The 20,505-nt window shown below is 52.6% G+C and overlaps 1 protein-coding gene across 2 annotated transcripts in view; it reads left to right on the forward strand.

Moving 5' to 3' along the window:
* ATP6V0D1 (ATPase H+ transporting V0 subunit d1) overlaps nt 1-20,222 on the forward strand; it is an 81,282-nt gene extending 61,060 nt beyond the window's left edge. Inside the window, exons 3-8 of one of the 2 annotated variants that reach the window (XM_073307281.1) lie at nt 7,409-7,587; nt 9,858-9,937; nt 14,589-14,666; nt 15,873-16,049; nt 17,362-17,439; nt 18,037-20,222. In XM_073307281.1, coding sequence (XP_073163382.1) covers nt 7,409-7,587; nt 9,858-9,937; nt 14,589-14,666; nt 15,873-16,049; nt 17,362-17,439; nt 18,037-18,198 — 754 coding nt within the window. In that variant the 3' untranslated portion in view covers nt 18,199-20,222. The other variant, XM_073307282.1, reaches the window with a different exon arrangement.
* The last annotated feature ends 283 nt before the right edge of the window (nt 20,223-20,505 follow it).

Here is a 20,505-nt window from a genome sequence, read left to right on the forward strand (position 1 = left end):
ATGGACCTGTACTGGGAGCAGTACTGTTCAACATCTTCATAAATGATCTGGAAAAAGGGGTAAACATTGAAGTGGCAACGTTTGCAGATGGTAGAAAACTACTCAAGATAGGCAAGTCCAAAGCAGACTGCGAAGAGTTACAGAGGGATCTGACAAAACTAGGTGACTGGGCAAGGAAATGGCAGATGAAATTCAGTGTTGGTAAATGCAAAGTTACACATATTGGAAAACAATCCCAACTACACATACAAAATGATGGGATCTAAATTAGCTGTTACAACTCAAGAAAGATCCTGGAGTTATTGTGGATAGTTCTCTAAAAACATCTACTCAGTGTGCAGCGGCAGCCAAAAAGAAGCTATCCATGTTGGGAACCATTAGGAAAGGGATAGATAATGAGACAGAAAATGTCATAATGTCTCTGTATAAATCCATGGTACATCCACACCTTGAATTCTAGGTGTAGTTCTGGTCATCCCATGTCAAAAAAGGTATACTAGAACTGGAAAAAGTACAGAGAAGGATGACAAAAATGATTAAGGGTATGGAACAGCTTCCATATGATGCGAGATTAAAAAAAGACAGGGACTTGTCAGCTTGGAAAAGAGATGACCAAGGGGGGATATGATAGACGTCGATAAATCATGAATGTTGTGAAGAAAGTGAATAAGGAAGTGGTGTTTACCCCTTGTAATAAAAGAACCAGGGGTCAGCCAATGAAATTAACAGGCAGCAGGTTTAAAACATACATAAGGAAGAAGTACTTCACATGGTGCACAGACAACCTGGGGAACTCACTGTTAGGGAATGTTGTCAAGGCCAAACGTATAATGGGGTTCAAAAAAGAATTAGATAAGTTCAGGCTATTAGCCAGGATGGTCAAGGATGCAAACCCATGCTCTGGGTGTACCTTTGACTGCCAGATCCTGGGACTAGATGACAGGATGGATCACTAGATAAATTGCCCTGTTCTGTTCATTCTCCTTGAAGCATGTGGCATTGGCCACTGTCAGAAGACAGGATACTGGGCTAGCGGGACCATTGGTCTGACCCAGTGTGGCTGTTCTTATACATTGATTCTTGCCCTCAGGCATACATCTGCTCCTTGCAGATTTCTTAGTTTGCAAAATCTGCTATAGACCTAGAAGGGGGTTAAGTTAGGTCCTAGTCCTACCTAGTCATCCCCATCAAATTCGTCACCCCTGGTAAGTCTGCAACAGGTCCTCTGGACTTTATTCTTGCTCTCCTTCCCAACTTTGCCGCTTTTCTAAAGTTATGGGGCAAAGAAGGCTGGAGAACGAATAGCTGGCTTCAAAGTCTGGCTGGGAGCGTCAGAGACCATGTGACACTCCTAAATTCCTTAGGGTTTCATGTTCAGTTTCCTCCCAGTGCATGCCAAACCATTTAGAAAAGGGTAAAAAAACCTCATCTAGTTCAAAAGTTTCCCAGGATGGGCGTTAGGGTTGGTCGACTGTATCAGTAACTGAAGGGTGAAAACCCATCTCAATGCATTACTGAAATGTACACACTATGTGATTGTGCAGCTCTCCAATGGCCACGGCAACAAAGGATAAAAGGCCCAGCAGTGGGAAATCTGAAGGGCGGAGGCAGAGGTCTGTGGTTTTTATGGCTGTAGGAGCAAGGTTCTGCTCATCTTAGTTTTTGGGCAAAAGCCGCTGTATATGCATGATGACCAAGCTGAGGGAACTCTGACATGCAGTGACATGCATGCTTCAGTTCATGCCAGGACTCCAGGTTTACTGTATGTAACCATTAGCATGTCTAGGGTGCTGCACCTTTTCAACCGCATGTCACTGCAGCAGCATTGAAACCCGTAAGTACAAATGTCAGTTAGAACCTATGGCTTCCACCGAGCACCTGTGTTAAGGGATTCATGTTAACACCAGCCACAGTGATAAAGGTCCTGCTGTCCTGCAAGAGAAACAGTGCCATGGCGCCATGAGCCTGAATTGTTTGAATTATTCAGTGTGTAACATCTCATCATTGACCTTTCGCTTGTGGGCTGAATTTAATTGGTATCTTTTGTATAATTCAAGGTGACTCAGGGACTTGTCCTACATTACTGTACAAAAACATTAGCAGGCTCTGGGTGGTTTGCTATCAGATATGCTGTCCTCTTGCATCATAGCTTCCTCTCTCCACACACACACAACTCTGGGGGCTGGAGAGGGTGGGAGGGGAGGGTTTGCTGGGCTGAACAAGAGACTCTCTTTCAAGAACAAGGGTCTCCCTCATGTCAAGTGCAGGATCTGGAAAGAGCTCTTCCAGTTGTTGTGAATCTCCATGGTTTCTGCTGTTTTGGCCCTTTTCTTGTTCTGCTAACGTTGGTGTCTGAGAATTTCCATCTTAGACATCTGACCTGTTCTCAAGGACCGCCAAGAAAATATTTCTGAGTTCAGAGACTAATTACAGGTCTGTGGATGCAGATGATCTACAGCTGGCATCTTATGTGCTGCAAGGTACAGGGGTGTATTCCTCTGGATGTGCCAGTGACTCTATATCCAGAACTTTGTGCCTCTGGCCAAGCTCCTAGCTCTGTTGACAACTGCTTTCACAGCTGCAGGCAGATTCCTGTTCTGTGCCACTGGAAACCTCATTATGCCCTCGGCGAGGGTTTGATCCTGACTTCAGAAAGGGAAGCGATTTAAGTGAAGAGTTTCTGTCAGGTCCTGATTCCTGTTCTTCAGTCCCCCGCCACAACCTTATCCCCTGTACAGATTTACCATTGCCAAATACGCTACAGGGTGACATCAGAGTTTAGCTGTTGTCTAATGTAATCTCTCCCGTTTCTTGCTGCTTGCCTGTTCTTATTTAGGTCTCCCTAAACCTCTTTTGCTAGCCCTCAATACAGCTTCCTTGTTGTTTACACTAGTCTTTACGCTCCCTAATTAACTCCTGGTGCCTGTTACCATTTCTCTGGGGGCGATTTTCTATCTTAACAGATGTCACCACCTCCCCCTCTTCTGCGGTGGCTTTCCTGGTTCACGTCACAGTTCTTGGGGAATCCCTCAACCCCGTGGCCCACTTCCCAGCACAAGTGGGAAGATTGGGTGTCTTCCCTCCAAGCCCCTGTATTATCCTTGCTGGTTGAGAACCTTGATGTTCCTGAACTGTTGTTCCTCTTAAGAGGTGCAGCATAACCTGACTTGTTAAAGGGAGTGCTGTAAGGAGCAGTCCCATATGACTAACATGCTGCTCCCATTGTTCTTCACATAATAAAACAGGGGAAGTGATTATCCTCCGGTGGCACCTTTCTAGGCGTGGAGGTGTGAGCACTGATTAGCTCTGTGAAGCCGCTGCGGAATTCTGTAACCTTGGACAATCTGGTTATACCTGTGCCTGGCTCTCACCAGATTAGTGGCGTTGCCTGCTGGAAAGCCTCTTGTTCCAAAGAGGTGATTTGAGCACGACCTAAGAATGACACGTATGCAGGTGCTGAAGCACTCAAGGCCCCGAGGAAGTTGTGGGGAGGGAGGTGAGGTGCATAAACAGGCACACCATGTTCGATGGGCATTTGGGGGATCACTGCTACTCTGTAATAAATCAAACCAACCAAACCCCGTAGGGCTGGTGGAAGAGACCGTAGCAGAGGCGAAGGAGGTACTGCTGGTTCGCTGCCCGTGCTGTAACTGGCATACAAGAAGGCCGCTGCACCGGAAAGCAGGTGCATCCAGGCATGGCTGGGGGGGGCTTTTCTGACTGCATCCCAAACTCGGTCAGTGTGTTCTGGCTTAATTCTCTTGTTTAGTCAGAACTTCGATGGTCACCTGGAACAGGAAACATGAAGATCTCAGCCTCCAGTTTGTTTTATCTGGAACGAGCGAGAGAGAGCTGGCATAAACACAGCCCGGGCTTGCTAGAGAGTGGAACTGCAGCTCATATTTAGCCAATGCTATTGCTAAGGCGTGTACTCGAGCTGCTGCTGGACGGTTGGCCTTTTCCGGACCGTTACGTTAGGTCCTCTACAGCACGTGTCTTCTCATATCTGGGTTTATGTGCTCCTCCGGGAGAGCTGCAGACAAACAAAAGGCCAGTTCCTTTTCCTGTTGCACCGGTTTCGCCCTAGGGGATTGATATCCGCACTAGTATTCTAGCCGTGAATGGGAACTGTCGGATATTGAGCATTGCCTTGTTTGCGTGAGCCGGCTTCTTATCTCCTGGGCTTGCCCTGTGTCCTGTTGTATTGGGCGTAGATTATAAGCACTTCAGCCTGGAACCTTTCTCCTCTCTCTCCCGGTGACGTGTCATGCACACCTATGGCTCTGTGCACATAGCCTGGGACCTGTGCATGCACATTGTGTACATACGAAGCTGGTCCCAGGTGAAGTCTGCCTGGGGACCAGTAGTAATAGGCAGACTTGTGAGTCTGAGGTGCTCGATTTGGTGTACAACATCGTGCGATGAATTTCTGTCGTCAGAGAGTGGTGCAGGAAACTGGAGCAGGTGACAGGACCCTTGAAATCGAGAGTGGGAAGTAGTGTAGGTGTGTGCTTTCACACTTATGCTCCTCCCCCAGCAGAGCATGTGTGTGAGTGTGAAAGATGGCCCATCAGCCCAGCTCTGTATTGCCCGGTGCTTGTCGGTGTCGAACACAACCTCAGTTTGTTTCTAGCAAAGCTGGATCAGAGAGCGTGGTTCTGGAGCCGTTTCTGTGTTCACAAGTAGCTGTAGAAGTGTTACCTTACCGTTCCCATGTCTGTGGATGGCTTGGGTCTAACTCCTTGCAGGCTGCCCTTGTCATGATGACAGCAGGACTTGAGGTGAGCTAGGGCAGGTCAGGAGCCGTTCAGCACGTAATTGGTAGGTGCTTGTGCTGGCAACATCAGAGCGCTCTATCTTCCTTTCCCCTGCCTGTTCCTAGTTGCAGGTTAAGCTCAGGAGGCTTCTGGCTGAATGGATCTCATGCCTTGCGAGGTTCAGCGTGCTTTGCCTTGCTGTGCGTAGGTGATGCCCTAATGCAGCCTTTGCAGAGTAGGGGCGTTACAGATGGGCACGTGACAACCTGTCAGGGCTTTTCCTGAAAATCATGGCGTGCAGTCTTGGCTTAAGTTGCATTTGTTTGTAAACAGTATAGCCTGGAAACTGCTGCCGTCGAGCCCCTGCATGGTGCTGGTCCTAGCAGTGCATGCTTCAGCCAGGGCTTGGTCTGTGTGTTTCACTGAGATGTGGCTTATGGCCTCTCATCCAGTGCTAATCGCGCTCCTGGGTTACAGCTCTGTCTGCTGCTCTTCTGTTACAAACAAGTTGGAGGTAGGGGGCTTCCCTTCAGGTGGCCTTGACCATGTTCTAATCTCCACAGTGGGGAGGGGGCTCTGGTCTAGGGTGCTGTGGAGGCAGGGGAGGGGTTGCCTTTGAGCTGGGAGACTGTTAATAAAGTCATGCAGTTGTGCCAACATGCAGTCTTGGTAAAGTGAACCAAATCTTAACGTCCTTTGTCAAAGTCCTTTGTCATAAGGGGAAGGCAGAGGCAGAAGCACGCGGGGAAGTGGAGGGCAATTGGAGGGGTAGTTACCCACCCCACCTGGTATGGTGCTTGATCTTGCTTTCTGCTTATTCCCTGAGACACGGCAGCCCCCAGCTTCAGCAGGCCTTGAAAAACTCACCCAGCCTCTCCTAGCCAGGCTGAACTAAGTGCTCGAGTAGAGCCAGGCCATGTCCTTCCTGCTTGGTTTCTCAAACCCCATCTCTGCCCTCCCCTCAAGTCCCTTCCCCTCAATAATTTACTCTCCGGCCATCCAGAGAACGCCCTGGACCCCTGCTCCCTGCCAGGCTGGGCCTCCATTGCCATTCTCCACTTACCTCTGGACGCGCTCAGCTTGCCTCCTACACCCGCTCTCAGGAGTCCAGTACAGCCCCACTCCCCTTCGCCTTTTGCCCTCTCTGCTTCCCCAAAACAGCTCTCGCCAAGGGCTCTGATGGCCTCTTTCCGGTCAAAAACTTGTACTCCTCCTCCTAGACCTACCAGCTTCCTTGGAGACTCTCCACCATGCCCATCCCAGTCTTGTGATCCCTCGGCCTTTGGCTCCATCCTGTCCCTGTTCTCCTCCGACCTCACAGATTGCTCCTTCAGGACCTCGTCATCCTCTGTGCTCGCTGAGGTCCATCAGGGCACCATGCTTGGCACCCTCCTCGTCTCCCTTACTCTCCCTGGGTGTCTCTGAGCAAGGTTTGCTGATAGACTCCTGCCGTCTCTCAATCGGCCTCTACTTTGCACATGTCTCCCTCAAACTGAAATTTCAGCCTGTCTTCCTGACCTCCTTGTGTATTTCCAGCTCTCAGCTGAAATGCAACATGGCCACAGCTGAGCTGCAGCTCTTCCCCAAAGCCCTTCCCCCTCCCTGCCTCTGTCATGCTGGGCAGCACCAAGCCACATTCTGGCCTTTTCCCGCCCTCTAGCCCAGCATCCAAGCAGTGTCTAAATCTCACGTCTCCTTCTGTATAGGCAGTCAGTCAAAGCATCTCTCGAAGCCCTGACCTTGCTTCCTGATTGCTGCAGCTTCCGCCCCTCCAGCCTGTCTTGTCTTTCAAGCTAAAATCTGTGTGTACAGTGCCTAGCGCAAGGCAGCCCCTGTTGGGGTATGGCCTCTGGCCTCTGCTGCAGTGTAAATGATTCGTGGGTTAAGGACCGAAAAGCCCTTTTGGATCATGCAGTCTGAGCTCCTGCAATAATGCAGCCACAGACCCGCACCCAGTGATTTCTCCATCAAACCCACAAATTCCGGTGGAGCTAGAGCAGGTCTTCTGGAAACCTCCAGTCTGGAGCTAAAGGCTGCAAGGTGATGGTGATTAATAACCTGCAGTTTTCCTCTTACTGGGTTTTTAATAAGGCTGCCCAGCGTATGTGCTCACAAGGTACAGGGGCCAGACTTGGCACAGGGCTGCAGGAACGCTGCAGTCTCCCCACTGCGCCTGTACAGTGCTTTCCCAGATGCAGCAGCTGAGCTCAGCCAGAGGGATGAAGACCTGTCATCCTCATCCCCATCAGTTCCCCTGGCTCCTACTGGCCTTGCTGAGGCAATGCTTTGTACAGCCACAAACGGAGGAGTCTTCACTGGGGCATGTGATATGAGGGGGTCCCAGTGGCTTGGGAGAGGGAGGGGAGTGGCAGGAAGAGATGTGTGGTTGGCAGGGGTCTAGCTGGAGTGGTTTAAAGTTGGGCGTAAGCTTGGTTCCTCTCCCCCAGGCAGGTAGACCTGTGAGTGTTGGAAAGGAGGCTCCTCTGCTCCCTGGAGGAGCTGGGTGCACCTGGCAACTTGCTAGAGAGCCTTCAGGTGGACTGAAGAGCCAGCAGTGACTGTGATGTATCTTCAGTGGGCCAACACATGCACCCACCCTACCGCCCTCATGTCCGTATCAGTAACACGTTCCCCTCTCCTGTTCCTCCTAGTTACAGCTACATGATCGATAACGTCATCCTGCTGATCACTGGAACGCTGCACCAGCGCTCCATCGCGGAGCTGGTGCCCAAGTGCCATCCTCTAGGAAGCTTTGAGCAAATGGAAGCTGTGAACATTGCTCAGACCCCTGCGGAGCTCTACAACGCAATCTTGGTGGACACGCCCCTGGGTGAGCAGCGTTTATTCAAAGTGCCTTTCAGCTGGGCTTGGAACCGGTCTGCCCATTCATGCACGAGGATGGGCACAAACCCGTGTTTCTGAATCTGGGACTACAAACTGTTCTAACCACCCAGACAGGCCTGGCGGGTTTTTCTGCCTTGTATGTGTTACTTGAACTATCTTGTGCAGCTACAACTCAATGATCATATAGCGACCTCCTTAGTTCCCCATCAGCTGCTGTACAAATGGTCTTATGCAGAAACCTGAAGGTAGAAGGTTGAGGCGTGTTAAGAAATGTAACCTTCTTTTAACACTAGTTGTCTTGACTGACACAGGTAATGCACGGCAGTTTAGTAAATAATCTGAAATCCCTCTGAGGGAGTGAGGTAATTTTACTTAATTTAGCAAGTTTGTAGCATAGATTTACTATTCCCACTGGAACACTGAGCAGTTTGGTTGGTATGCTGGGCAGTTTTCTATGGGCATCTTTCCCAATAGCTACCACTTCCATTGCTCTCTGCCTTTACTTGTACCGACAGAGGCAGTAAATACAAGCAGTCGCTCCATAAATCATGAGTGCTGTAAACCAGGAGTTCAGGTTGGCAAACTGACTTACCTTCTAACCACCTGTAGAAGGTGGACTCTAGCAGAAGCGTTACTGTTATGCATCACGGCTTGGCTGGAAGAATGGCCAGCAGTGAGACATAACTGTAGAGGGGAAAAGTAACTCGAAGTGGGAGATGCCACTAACTTTGTTAAATGTTGGTAATTGCTGTGGTCTGCAGAGCCAGACTTGTGTATGTCCCACTGTGAAACAAGTACTTGAAACTCGTCCCAATGGTACCTTATCCCAGCAAGAGAGACAAGACCTAAGGCCAGCAGTGGAGCAGTCTGGGAGGAGATGAGCGAACGCTTCCACTGTGCACTGTGGCTGTCTGGGCACACAGGCCTCCTGGGCTAGTGTTGGCAAACAGAGTTAATGGAACATAATCAACGGGGTGATCCATGAGCAGTTCTTCTAGCTGCTCCAGAAAGGATCCAGTTCCCCAACAGACTGAGTCCTGATGGTACAGTTGGTAGCCGCCTAGATTTTCTTAGCTGGGAAAGAAAGTGCTTCCCACAAACACGGCCTGGGACAATGAGGCAGAGAAATAGTCGATGGGAAAATGACTCATTAGACAAGGAGCCAAGAAATTGAACAAAAACTGAACCATTAGCGACAGCTCTTGCTCCCATATATTGAGTGTTCAGATAGGGAAGGGTCACCTGCAGCAAAGCCAAAGCATTTACATGCATTCCCTGAGCATGGAACACAGCATGGGAAACCAGAAAGGGAGCCCTAGCATAAAAGGGGCAGCAAGATGGAAGCAGAATGAAAACCAGGACCCTTAATGCAAATAGCGACCTCAAGTGTAACGGAAGGTACTGCAAAGCGTCGTATTTGGGATGTCCAATTCCCAAGGCTGAAATGCATTGTTTAAAAAAGTCTGACCAGCTGTGCAGTGTGTCCATCTCTCGGCTCTGTGTCCAGGGTTTATACTGAATGAAAATGACCATCTCTTGCTGAGAAATAAGGCGGTGTAGAACATTCTTGTAGGCCAGAGTCTTTAATCCAACTCTTTACCTTCCTAAAAACTTAACATCAACTGCCCCCATGAATGTCCCGTCACCATTACAGGCATATGGATTTCCCTCTTGCCCCACTTGATTGCATATGCCTTCTTTTTGTCTACTTCAGCATTTGTTCACCACCATGTCTGATGCTGGCCCAGTCCAGGGGAATACTGTAGTGCTGCCTAACAAACAAGCCGCTAACGGGTCCTGCAGTCTGACTTGCGCCCGAGTCTGGGACCTAATAGCCTTGCAGCTCAAGGCACTCTAGGAAATTAGATTTCTAAATGGCACTATTGTCACCACCATAAAACTGCTGGTTAAGACCCTGCCCCGTCCTGCAGAGCTCTGTGGGACGCCTGGTGGTTCACTGGCTATGCGGCACCAGAACTCCCGGGGACTAGAAAAGTCACGGCCAGTCTTTTTCAGGAGAGTTTGGCTCCCATCTAGGCACCAGAATACAGGCCTGATTACTCCCAGCTCAGCCCCCAGGATGAGCGCTTCTCAACATCCAGCCGTAAGGGTCATGCTGGGTGCTGAGCCTTTGGAAACCTGGTCTCCTACGTGCCAAGGTCTTACACTCCACTCCCTCTCCGAGGAGCACAGTGTACAACTCAAGCAGCAGGAGCACCCTGCAATGTGGCTCATGGCTTTCTGTGTCTCTTTCAGCTGCCTTCTTCCAGGATTGCATATCCGAGCAGGACCTTGATGAAATGAACATCGAAATCATCCGAAACACGCTGTATAAGGTAAATGTGGCCCTCTCGGGGAGGGAAGGAGCTAATGAAATAGCTTCCTGGAGTAACACACATCAGTGACTCGTGCTGTGAGGGGGTGGGGCATTGCTGTCTGCCTGGTGGTTTCCCACCACACAGGGGGAGCGCTCATGGAGCCCTATCCTGGCTGGCTATTTCCAAAGACAGCTTTTCCAGGCTGGGTAAGGAGGCAGTTGTTAATGTGTTCACTGTATATTATAAAGCCGGCTAGAAGAATCTCCCCCAGGGAGCAATAATGCAGTTAAAAAGTGACCGAGAACAGGGTCTGTGTCCAGGGTGGAATGAAGCAGTGTTCCGGGCTGGGGGGTCTGGAGGCTGGTTCACACAATGCTATTATATCCAGCTTGCTAGTTCCAATCTCTGCTGCCGTGTCAGCCGGCTGGCAGCGAGGGTGTCCTTTAAAGTATCCTTTGACCTTGCCCCTCTCTGAATAACCTTGCATGAGTTGTGCAGGCTCTGGCAGAGGGCTGCTCCTTGGCTGACAGAGGTGGCCACAGAATCCATGTGAAGTGGAGGCTTGACCTTGCCAACGTGGAGAGACTGCTCCCTCGGGCCTGGTTCTGAGATCATGGACCAGTAACGTGCTTTCTTAAAAAGTGAAGGTTTACTTGGGAAAGGCTTCAGAGCCCCAGCCAAGCTGTTGGAACAATGGATACCCCAGCAACGCAGCAGCTTAGAGGAATAAGGAGATGGCATGTAACTTTGAACCCAGAATCCCCCTCCTTGGAGGGCAAAGAGGTCTTTACTCTGAATAAGCTTCCCTTGTGGAGGGCTGGAATAGGCATGGGGGCTGCAGGTGTGGATTGAAGGGCACCGGCAGAGCTGTGTGTGGGGAGCCCAGAGAGGGAATGGCTGTGGGGGCTGTGGGCCTGCATTGAGGGGCACCGGCAGAGCTGTGTGGGGGAGCCCAGAGAGGGAATGGCTGTGGGGGCTGTGGGTCTGCACTGAGGGGCACCGGCAGAGCTGTGTGGGGGAGCCCAGAGAGGGAATGGCTGTGGGGGCTGTGGGTCCGCATTGAGGGGCACCGGCAGAGCTGTGTGGGGGAGCCCAGAGAGGGAATGGCTGTGGGGGCTGTGGGTCTGCACTGAGGGGCACCGGCAGAGCTGTGTGGGGGAGCCCAGAGAGGGAAAGCTGTGTGCGTGGTGGATCAGGATTGAGGGGCACCAGCAGAGCTGTGTGTGGGGAGCTAACTGCAGCTCCTACTCGTATGGTCTGGTTCTAGCCAGCACGATCAGGAACGTCTCATTAATATGAAAACCAAGTCCTGTGTTTGTAACAGTGATTGCTGCCATGAGGCTGTCACTCCATCTTGAGTGTCTGGGTAAAGGGCAGGATACAGATTATATCTGTCTTCCTTGTTTTCACTACAGCTGGGGTGTGACCTCTGCTTCTGATGGATGGTAGTGAAGGCCAGTTTCAGCATGGAGGCTAGTTAGGGGAAAACCTGCTAAACTGAGCAAATGTGGACACGTGTGTATGTGCCTGATGTAAGCAAACAGCTTAGGGCAGTGTATTTGTGTAAAAACACACACATCTCTGCATGTACCCTGGTCCTTCTCCGTGCTCTTTTCTGAACCCCTCTGGTTCTGCAGAAAAGACTTAGGGGTTACAGTGGACGAGAAGCTGGATATGAGTCAGTAGTGTGCCCTTGTTGCCAAGAAGGCTAATGGCATATTGGGCTGCATTAATAGGAGCATTGCCAGCAGATCGAGGGAAGTGATTATTCCCCTCTATTCGGCGCTGGTGAGGCCACCTCTGGAGTATTGCATCCAGTTTTGGGCCTCCCACTATAGAAAGGATGTGGACAAATTGGAAGAGTCCAGCAGAAGGCAATGAAAATGATTAGGGGGCTGGGGCACATGACTTACGAGGAGAGGCTGAGGGAACTGGAGTTATTTAGTCTGCAGAAGAGAAGAATGGGGGGGTGGGGGGATTTGATAGCATCCTTCAATTACCTAAAGGGGGGTTCCAAAGAGGATGGATCTAGACTGTTCTCAGTGGTAGCAGATGACAGAACAAGGAGCAATGGTCTCAAGTTGCAGTGGGGGGAGGTCCAGGTTGGATATCAGGAAACACTATTTCACTAGGAGGGTGGTAAAGCCCTGGAATGGGTTACCTAGGGTGGTGATGAAACCTCTATTCTTAGAGGTTTTTAAGGCCCGGCTTGACAAAGCCCTGCTTGGGATGATTTAGTTGGGATTGGTCCTGCTTTGAGCAGGAGGTGGGACTAGATGACCTCCTGAGGTCCCTTCCAACCCTGATAGTCTATTCTAAGATGTTTTTGAAAATTTTACCCTCCTGTTAATTCTATTCTGTTCTATCACGGGGCGAGAGGCAAAGTATGGTCACGGATCAAAAACTGCCGAGGAGACAGAAAGCAATGAGTAAGATTGAATGGCTTCACCACCCTCCTAGTGAAATAGTGTTTCCTAATATCCAACCTAGACCTCCCCCACTGCAACTTGAGACCATGACTCCTTGTTCTGTCGTCTGCTACCACTGAGAACAGCCGAGCTCCATCCTTTTTGGAATCCCCCTAGTTCCCTCAGCCCATGAACTGCTTAAACATGGGCACCCTTGCCACCCTTCGGTTCTCTGAAACAGTGGCTGTTTTAATAGATGTTTATCGTGCCACCAGGTTTCCCTAATGCCAGGGATGTCAAGGACCTCAGTCAACTGTCAAACGTTCTACGTCTTCTTATTTTGCTTTTAAACTCCTTGCATTTGTATAGAAATTTTTCTAGCTTTTGTTTTTGACTAATTGTACCCAGCTCCTGTAGGGTGATTTTTTTTGTATTTTATTTTATTTTAAGATGAGGCGTTTGGTTTGTATTTAATTCCTTTATAGGACATTCTGAGGATTTTACAGACATTGCCCGTGTTCTTCCCTCTTGTGGCTGCCCTAATATTGGAGGGAACACTCCTCAGCACGGGGACCGTCTCTTGCTGTATGTGCACGCAGGATGGAGCCCCTTGAGACCCTTGGGAGGGGGCTGGCTGCTTGCTCTGGCCCCTGAGCGGGCAAGGGCTGGGGGTTGCCCAGTAGCTCTACTGCACTGGCTAGCAGAAAGCTCTAAAATGCCGCAAGTTTGTCCGGCTCGTGTAACTCAGTAACTGGAAGGATTTTCCTCAACTTTTCTCCCCAGGTGTGCTTCCAGGCTGAGGCCAAACATGGAGCAGGGAGCGAGCGTGCTCAGGGAGCTGGTCAGAGAGCTCTGCGTGAGAACTGGGGCTGCCATGGGAGTCCTGGCCCGAGTGTGGTGAAAGGCAGAGCTGAAGGCAATGAGTGTTGGGCAGATGCCGTCACCCTGGGGCCCAAGCGAGAGCACCCCATTCTGGGGCATGTCGCATTCTTGACTTCTCGGTTGAAAGCCCTTGTGGAAATGAGGGACACATTTGCCCAGAGCAGCAGCTGTGCAGGGCAGCACTCCCCACGGCCTCCCACTGGTGTACCTTTCTCGCGCCCTCCCTGCTGAGGTTTCCTGGCACGTTCCAGTTGTGAATGTGCAGCGAGGTGACTCCCTGTGAGACAGCATCTTCCTAGGAAAAGTTTTACTTTAAGAGCACTTCTCTGGTCTCTCACTGGAGTCTGAAGCGACAGCCTGGTATCCCAACATGTGTCTAACCCCAGAGGCACATTAATCTCTCCAGCTGGCATTCCACAAGGACACACCATCTTCCCCCCACCCCCCTCCACGGCTCCCTTGGGGAGAGGGGTGCAGGGAGCTTGTTTTGATACAAAGGGTGGGGTGAGGGTGTCTTGCATTTTCTCTTAGCAGCCCAAACATAGATGGCACTGCACAGAACCAATGAGCCTACAGTCTGCGCATAGATCAGGCCAGAGTGATTCTCAGCTACAACAATGAGGTTGCGGTTCCTTTGGTTTTCCTGTGGCCATGAGGCCCTCAGTGGGGACTTCTTAGTAGTGACCCTGTGTAGTGCAGCGGAGCTGGATAAGACAGTCCAGGAGTTTACATCACTGGTCCTGCAGGTGGTTGGTGTTGCAGTCCTAAGGCAGGTGTAGCTTTACATCTCTTGTATCTTATCAGACAGCCTGGCCCGTGGGAGGCACAGGACCTTCAGCAGGAAGTGCCTTCTGACCTGGAAGTGCTATGCTATGAACTATGACGTGTGTTAGCACAAATTCGGGCAGCCTATTACTGGCTAGCTGGGGAGACCAGCGAGAGTCACCCCACACGAGGAACTCCACCATACCCTGTGTCATTGCCTGTTTGTTTGGTTCATAGACTGGAAGACAGGAAGGAAGCAATTAGAGGAGCCATAGATGTATTCACAGCTGTCAGGGCTCCCCTTGGATTTGAACTCAGAACCTCTGGCAATGCAAGTGGGGCCCATGCTGCCAGGCTGCCGAGCCACTTCTGAAATCAAGCGGCAGCCTTTCTTCTCTTTAGCCTCCCTCCACGTCCATGGAAGCGTGGTCATTGGAGTGGGTGGAACTTAATGGGGACGTACCAGATGAGTAGTAGTGAGACGTGTGCCAGGATGCAGAGGTCCTACTGGGCTCATGTCTTGAGGCCATTTGACACGTTCAGAAGTGCTTGGGGATCATGTGGGCTGTAGATAAGTGTCACTCATCCTTTCGTCTGCTTGGCTTTCTGCTCAGGCATACCTGGAATCCTTCTACAAGTTCTGCAAGATCCTGGGAGGCACAACTGCAGACGCCATGTGTCCAATCCTGGAGGTAGGCTGCAGACGGGACACCCTTGCACGTTCTGCACAGTATAATGTAACCATAATCGCACTGTGCGCTGCTCAGCCAGAGCAGATCAGAGCTGCCCATTGACTGCAGATAAGTTGGTTTCTAAAACTCCTTTGCACCTCCGTGCATGTGGCTAGCTTGCTTGGTTGGGGAGCCAGGAGAAGCTGTTGCCCGCACTGGGAAGCAGGTGATGTCATCACAGCAGGCCCCACAAACACCTTCCCACTTCGCCCTCAGCCAGAAATGTGAAAGACTTGGGAGATGGCGCGTTTTGGCTCGGAGAGGAGCCCACATATGATGCCGGGGACAGAGTAAGTTATGAAGCAGCTGGAAGGGCAAGGGCTGGTATGTGGCTTTCCCCATTCCTGGCAGCCAAGCCCATGAGTATTCCTTCCACGGGTCTCTGCTCAAGTGGCCCAGCGCATACCTGTCCTTGGGTGCACTCCGCCCCTCAGCCAAAGGGACTGGTGGACACCTCCTGTGGCTGAGCTTTCACGCACCTTGTCTCCATTGCGAACTAGCACTGGAGTGCAACGCTGGGCATCTTGCAAGGCTGTCTCCACCAGTTCAGCCTTGTACCCTATGATTATTGCACACTAGTGCCGAGGAGCCAGAAGATGCATGAATCTGACCAGTGATTCTGCAGACAGGCTGCACAAATCTGTGCCTGGCTTTAGAAAATCAACCCTGGGGCAGTGATTGCATGCGGCACACGAGCGCCCGAGGGCAGTAGGTGGGACAAGCAGTTCATTTGCTAGCACAGAGACCAAACCGATTAGTCGAGATGTGTTCCCCAGGTTTTCAGACCATCCGTCAGTTACTGAGTGCTCATCAGCCCGGCTTCGAAGCCATGTTGCCCAGTAGGAACGGTGACTCTCCTCTGCACCTGGCATTCTGCCCCACAAACGGCAGCTGCATGGGGGCTTTGGCCACGTGTGCCGGGCTTGTGCCATAGGCTGTGGTAGCCTGGCCCTGCTGAGGGTGGCAGAGGTGTGGCTGGTTTGTGCCCTCTCCAGCGCGCTCGCGTGCCCTAACGAAGCCAGATTTCTCTTTATCACTGTCCTGGCCTTGCTCCATTCATCAGCCTGCAGCTTGAGCGCTGGATTTGCCAACTGGCAGCTGAAGGTTTGCGCTTTACCCAAGGGGGACGGGCACAGCACTGCCTAATGCGACTTGTCTTTCTCTCAGTTTGAAGCTGACAGGAGAGCCTTCATCATCACCATTAACTCGTTTGGCACGGAGCTCTCCAAAGAAGACCGAGCTAAGCTGTTCCCTCACTGCGGAAAGCTCTATCCTGAGGGGCTGGCCCAGCTAGCCAGAGCAGATGACTACGAGCAAGTCAAAACAGTAGCGGACTACTACCCTGTAAGTACCCTCGGGGGGTCACAGGAGCTGACTGTGGACCAGGTTGGACTGCTCTCTGCAGATTGATCAGCGAGTTTGTGGCACAACAGCCACGGAGGAGGATGGGGGCGGGATACCCCTGGTGCGTTTCAGGGTTCGTCTGGCAGGGGCTCTTGTCACAGCAACGCTTCCTTTGGCTGAGAGAGGCCTGGACCGGGCTCCCTCCGGCGTCACTCGGTGCCGTGCTGGTTGCAGGGTGGGATACAAGGTGCTGTTTATTTTTTTGCCCCTGCTGAAGAGCCTGAGTCATCTGCTGCATGGGGGCATTCAGACCTAGTTCTGAGCCCCCATGTCTCCATCCGTGCCAAGAGGCGCTGCAAGGCTGTTCTCCCAGACCTGGCTGGTGTCACGGAGCAGTGGAGGTGGTGGCTGAAGGGACCCCCTGCCGTACAATTGGACCCTAGCGTTAGAATGCTGTAGGGCGAGGACCTGGAAACCTGCCAGGGACCTGCTCAGATGGCATGAAACTTGTTGAGAGCCGGGGATGGAGAGACCCGTCTCCCCTAGAGTGATACACCATGGCAGGGATCTGTGCCCAGGGCTTGTCTCAACACACACTGCCCTGGTTTACCTGTTGCCTGAGTTAGCTTGTACCTGTAAACTCTCCAGGAGCCGGGTTTAAACCAGTGAGTGCCCACACAGAGTAGCCCTGGTTTATTCATAGACTCCAATGCCAGAAGGGACCACTGGGTTCATCTAATCTGACCTCCTGCATAACACAGGCCAGAGACCTGTCCTGAATTAATTCCTGTTGGAACCAGAGCAATGAAATCAGTTTCATATTTACACTTGTCTACACCAGGTTCCAAATCTGCTGTCCTTGACACCTGTAGTTTCAGCACAAGCCTGTGTGGACACACTCACTCCAGATTAGGTGCCCTATATCTAAATAATATAAGTGGGTGGTAAATCATCAGTGCTTGCTGCAGAGAATCCTGTCCTTCCTCCAGGAGCCAGCCCAATGCCCTGCTGCTGGCAGCCTGGCAGAGGGACGAGAGTCTGCTTCACTTCTGATCGTGGTTTCTTGCCGTCTGTGGTGAAGGCTGCTGTGAGAAATTGCCTGGGATGAAAGGGTTTCTGTCTGGAGCTGGCACTTCGCTCCTTTCTGCAGGGTGGGAAAGAGGCTGACAACCCCCCACCGGCCAGGAGGGCTGGCTGATGGATAAGCACTCTGCAGGAAGCCTGCTGCTCCAGCAGGACCGGGAGGGATGATGCTGATGCTGTGCTGGGTTCTTGCTTTGATGCATTCCTTGGCCCCTTCCTCTTGCCATAGGAATACAAACTGCTGTTTGAAGGAGCCGGCAGCAACCCTGGAGACAAAACCCTGGAGGACCGTTTCTTCGAGCATGAGGTGAGGGAAGGACCCTCTGTGGTGAGCCTTAGGAGCTGCTGCTCAGTGGAAGTCTCCAGTGCGTCTGCAAAGGGATGTCCAGCAGCAGAGTTAGTCACATGGGTGGGCGGGGGGACTGGCTCAGATGTTCTGTGTCATGCCACCTGCCCCAGCTTTCTAGGCCTGGCTTGGCAGCTGTGGGGAGCCCTGCTTTTCTTCCCACTCCCTTACTCCCTGCCAGATGATTCACTGTAGAGTCTAGGGATCACCAATGAAGCTTGCAAAGGGCTCTTGGGGCTTTCCTGGAAAGACAGTGGCAACCCAAACCTGGTGGGTATGTCCCTGTTCTCCTCCCCACACACCACCCCCTGCCCTGGCAGCAATGGCTCCTGGTGCCCAAGGATAGGCTTTTCCTATGGACTCCGCGTAGCCACTGAGCCTGCACTGCTGGTTGCAACAGGAGCTCCACTCTGGCTGGGGCCATTCACCCTCCCAGCAAATACCCAGGAGCCCCATTCTCCAGAGCTCTGGGTGGCTTTGCTGGGGGGCTGGGAATGGAGGTTTCTGAGGGGGGAGGCAGTGCTGCAGGGCACTGACCCATGCCCTTTGCTTTCGAAGGTGAAGCTGAACAAGCTGGCTTTCCTCAACCAGTTCCACTTCGGGGTTTTCTACGCCTTTGTCAAGCTAAAGGAGCAGGAGTGTCGCAACATCGTGTGGATTGCCGAGTGCATTGCGCAGCGGCACCGCACCAAGATTGACAACTACATCCCCATCTTCTAACCGCCCTCGGCCCTCCTGCTGCCGGGTGGCGCCCAGTGGAACTGCCCATCCCCCCGCCCCCCCCAGTACATTCTGAATGGGCGCTGTCCTAGCTCCGGGGATGGCTCCTCTCTGGCACTGATGGAAACTGGACAGTCTGTTGTTCCGGAGCGGCCATTGTTTGCGTGAGTTGTGTGTGCTGTGTGGGTCCAGTGGGCCCTGGGAGGCGATGTAGCAGGAGGGCTCCAGTCCCTGTATTATCATTGTACCTGTGTCACTGTACTGATCCGCTGTGTGTGCGTACGCTGAGCGAGCCAGCGCTGATCTCTGAGGGAACTGGCATCTCTCAGCAATTAACTCCTTGCTCTAGAGTGACTCATTAGATGTGTGTTGCCGGAGTTTAAATGTCCCCTTTACCAAGGCTAAGACTCGAGCAGTCTAGCTCCGGTAAAGTGTTGTCCCCCAGAGGCTTCCTGTGAGCGTGTTTCTCTTGCCTCCCTTCGTGCGGCAGATGCTGCTGTGTAATTCCTGCATCATCTTGTGTCTGAATCCTCCGAGGGCAGAAAACCGAGCAGCCCTTGTCCGGAGAGCAGAGGCAGAGGTTCCTGCTGGCTATTGCAGGGCTCTGAGCAGCACGCAGTGACCCCGTCCTTCCCCCACCCCCCCGTTGCCAGGCTGCACTTTCTTCCTGTGGACCTGCTGGTGCTGAGGCAGGCCAGTCACTGAAGGGGGGACCCAGCGAGCAAATGCCTTTGCCCCTGAAAGATTCTTGCTAACCTGCCCTCAACCTGGGAACAGGTCTCGAGCGAGGCTGGCCCTGCAGTGGCTGTGGGGACAGTACGTGCCTACTGCTGAGTGCAGGTGCTAGCCAGCCTGTCCAACCCCCATGGCTACCTCAGGGTCCCCTCTGCATTGCTCACCTGGCCCCACTAGCTGCTACTCTCCTTCTGGGAGCCCCTGGCCTCTGCCCATTCCTGTGGGCTCTGAGCTGGCTGTCCTGCCAGGCTGGCTGCCTGTATCCCAGGAGGAGCCCACTGCTTCCTTTACAAACTGCAGTGACAGGCCATCTGCGAGCATGTCCAGGTGTGCAGTGAGCAGGCCCCACACCCTTCTGCTCCATGGGTAGGAGCACGTGTCCCCATAACTGCAAGCTCATTCCCAGATTCTGGGGGCAGGTGAGTGGCTGCTGGCTCGGTTTCCCCAGGCGGTAAGATGGTCATTCAAAGGGATCCAGAAGGCCACTGAAGTGACCTGTTGCTCTTTCTGGGCCAGGGGTTTATGGGAAGCTGCCAAACCCCATCCTACCCCTGCTGGGTGTCTGGCACGAACACTGGGTAACTGCCTCGGCCTGTAATCGCCCTGCGCAGGCAGGCTGGCTTGAAGAGCACACCTGCCTTCAGCGACATGGTCTTTGCAGCCCGTTAATGGAAATTGAGACGGGGCATGGGAGACCTGAGGAGCATGGACTTTGAGCTTCTCCTACCTTCCCTGCTGCTGGCTTGGGGTCGCTGCTGCTCTGCACATGGAGGGAGAGAGGGTGACGTCTGGTGCCCTTAGCTGCCTCCCACCCACCCACCCACTTGCTCTCTGCTCAGAGCTCCCTTGGCCTGTGCTGAACTCCACCTTCCTGGCCCCAGAGCACCCTTCTTTTCAGTCTCTGCAGCCCAGGCCCTGCTCTGCTGGGACCTGGAGTCAGGTTCCACTGCGTCTCTTTCCTTGGCTTACAGATGAAGGTTGCAGATGAGATCCCCTCGCAGATGAAGGTTGCTGGAATTGCACTGTCCCCAAAGCAGGGCGCTCAGCAGGCGGGGGGCGGTCGTGGTTCCTGTCCAGGGCCTGGCCCAGCTGCTTAGCTGTCAAGCTCCAAGCTGGCATTAGAAGGCTGTCTATTCTCTGCTGCTGTGAAGCAAGCTTTGTGCTGCTCCTACAAGCATGTGTAGGAGACTGGTAAGAACAGCCTGGCCGCCCTGCTCCGTCACTCTCTGCAGAGTGGTTTGCTGTCCTGGCTCCCCTCCCCCTGTGACAATAAATATCTGCCTAAAGCACCCCGCTGCCTTGACTGGTTTCTCGCCTGCAGCTCCAGGAGCCCTGCCCGTCTGCAGCGGTGAGACGGGCGGCCCTGTGCTGGGATGGCCGGGGCAAGGCCAGCACTCAGGGCCTGCAGCATGTCACTGAGCCCCTGCTTTCCCCCTGGGGGCTTGAACTGGGCTTTGAGCCACGTGTCAGCTCACTGTGGGGCCATCACAGCCCCGGCAATCCTTGGGCATGGTCAGTGCTGCTAGGGTGGTGCAGGCCTGCGTGTATGGGGCCGCAGCCGCCTCCCGTGCT

Source organism: Lepidochelys kempii, chromosome 12 (genome assembly GCF_965140265.1).
Source record: "Lepidochelys kempii isolate rLepKem1 chromosome 12, rLepKem1.hap2, whole genome shotgun sequence".
In the NCBI taxonomy this organism is placed as follows: domain Eukaryota; kingdom Metazoa; phylum Chordata; order Testudines; family Cheloniidae; genus Lepidochelys; species Lepidochelys kempii.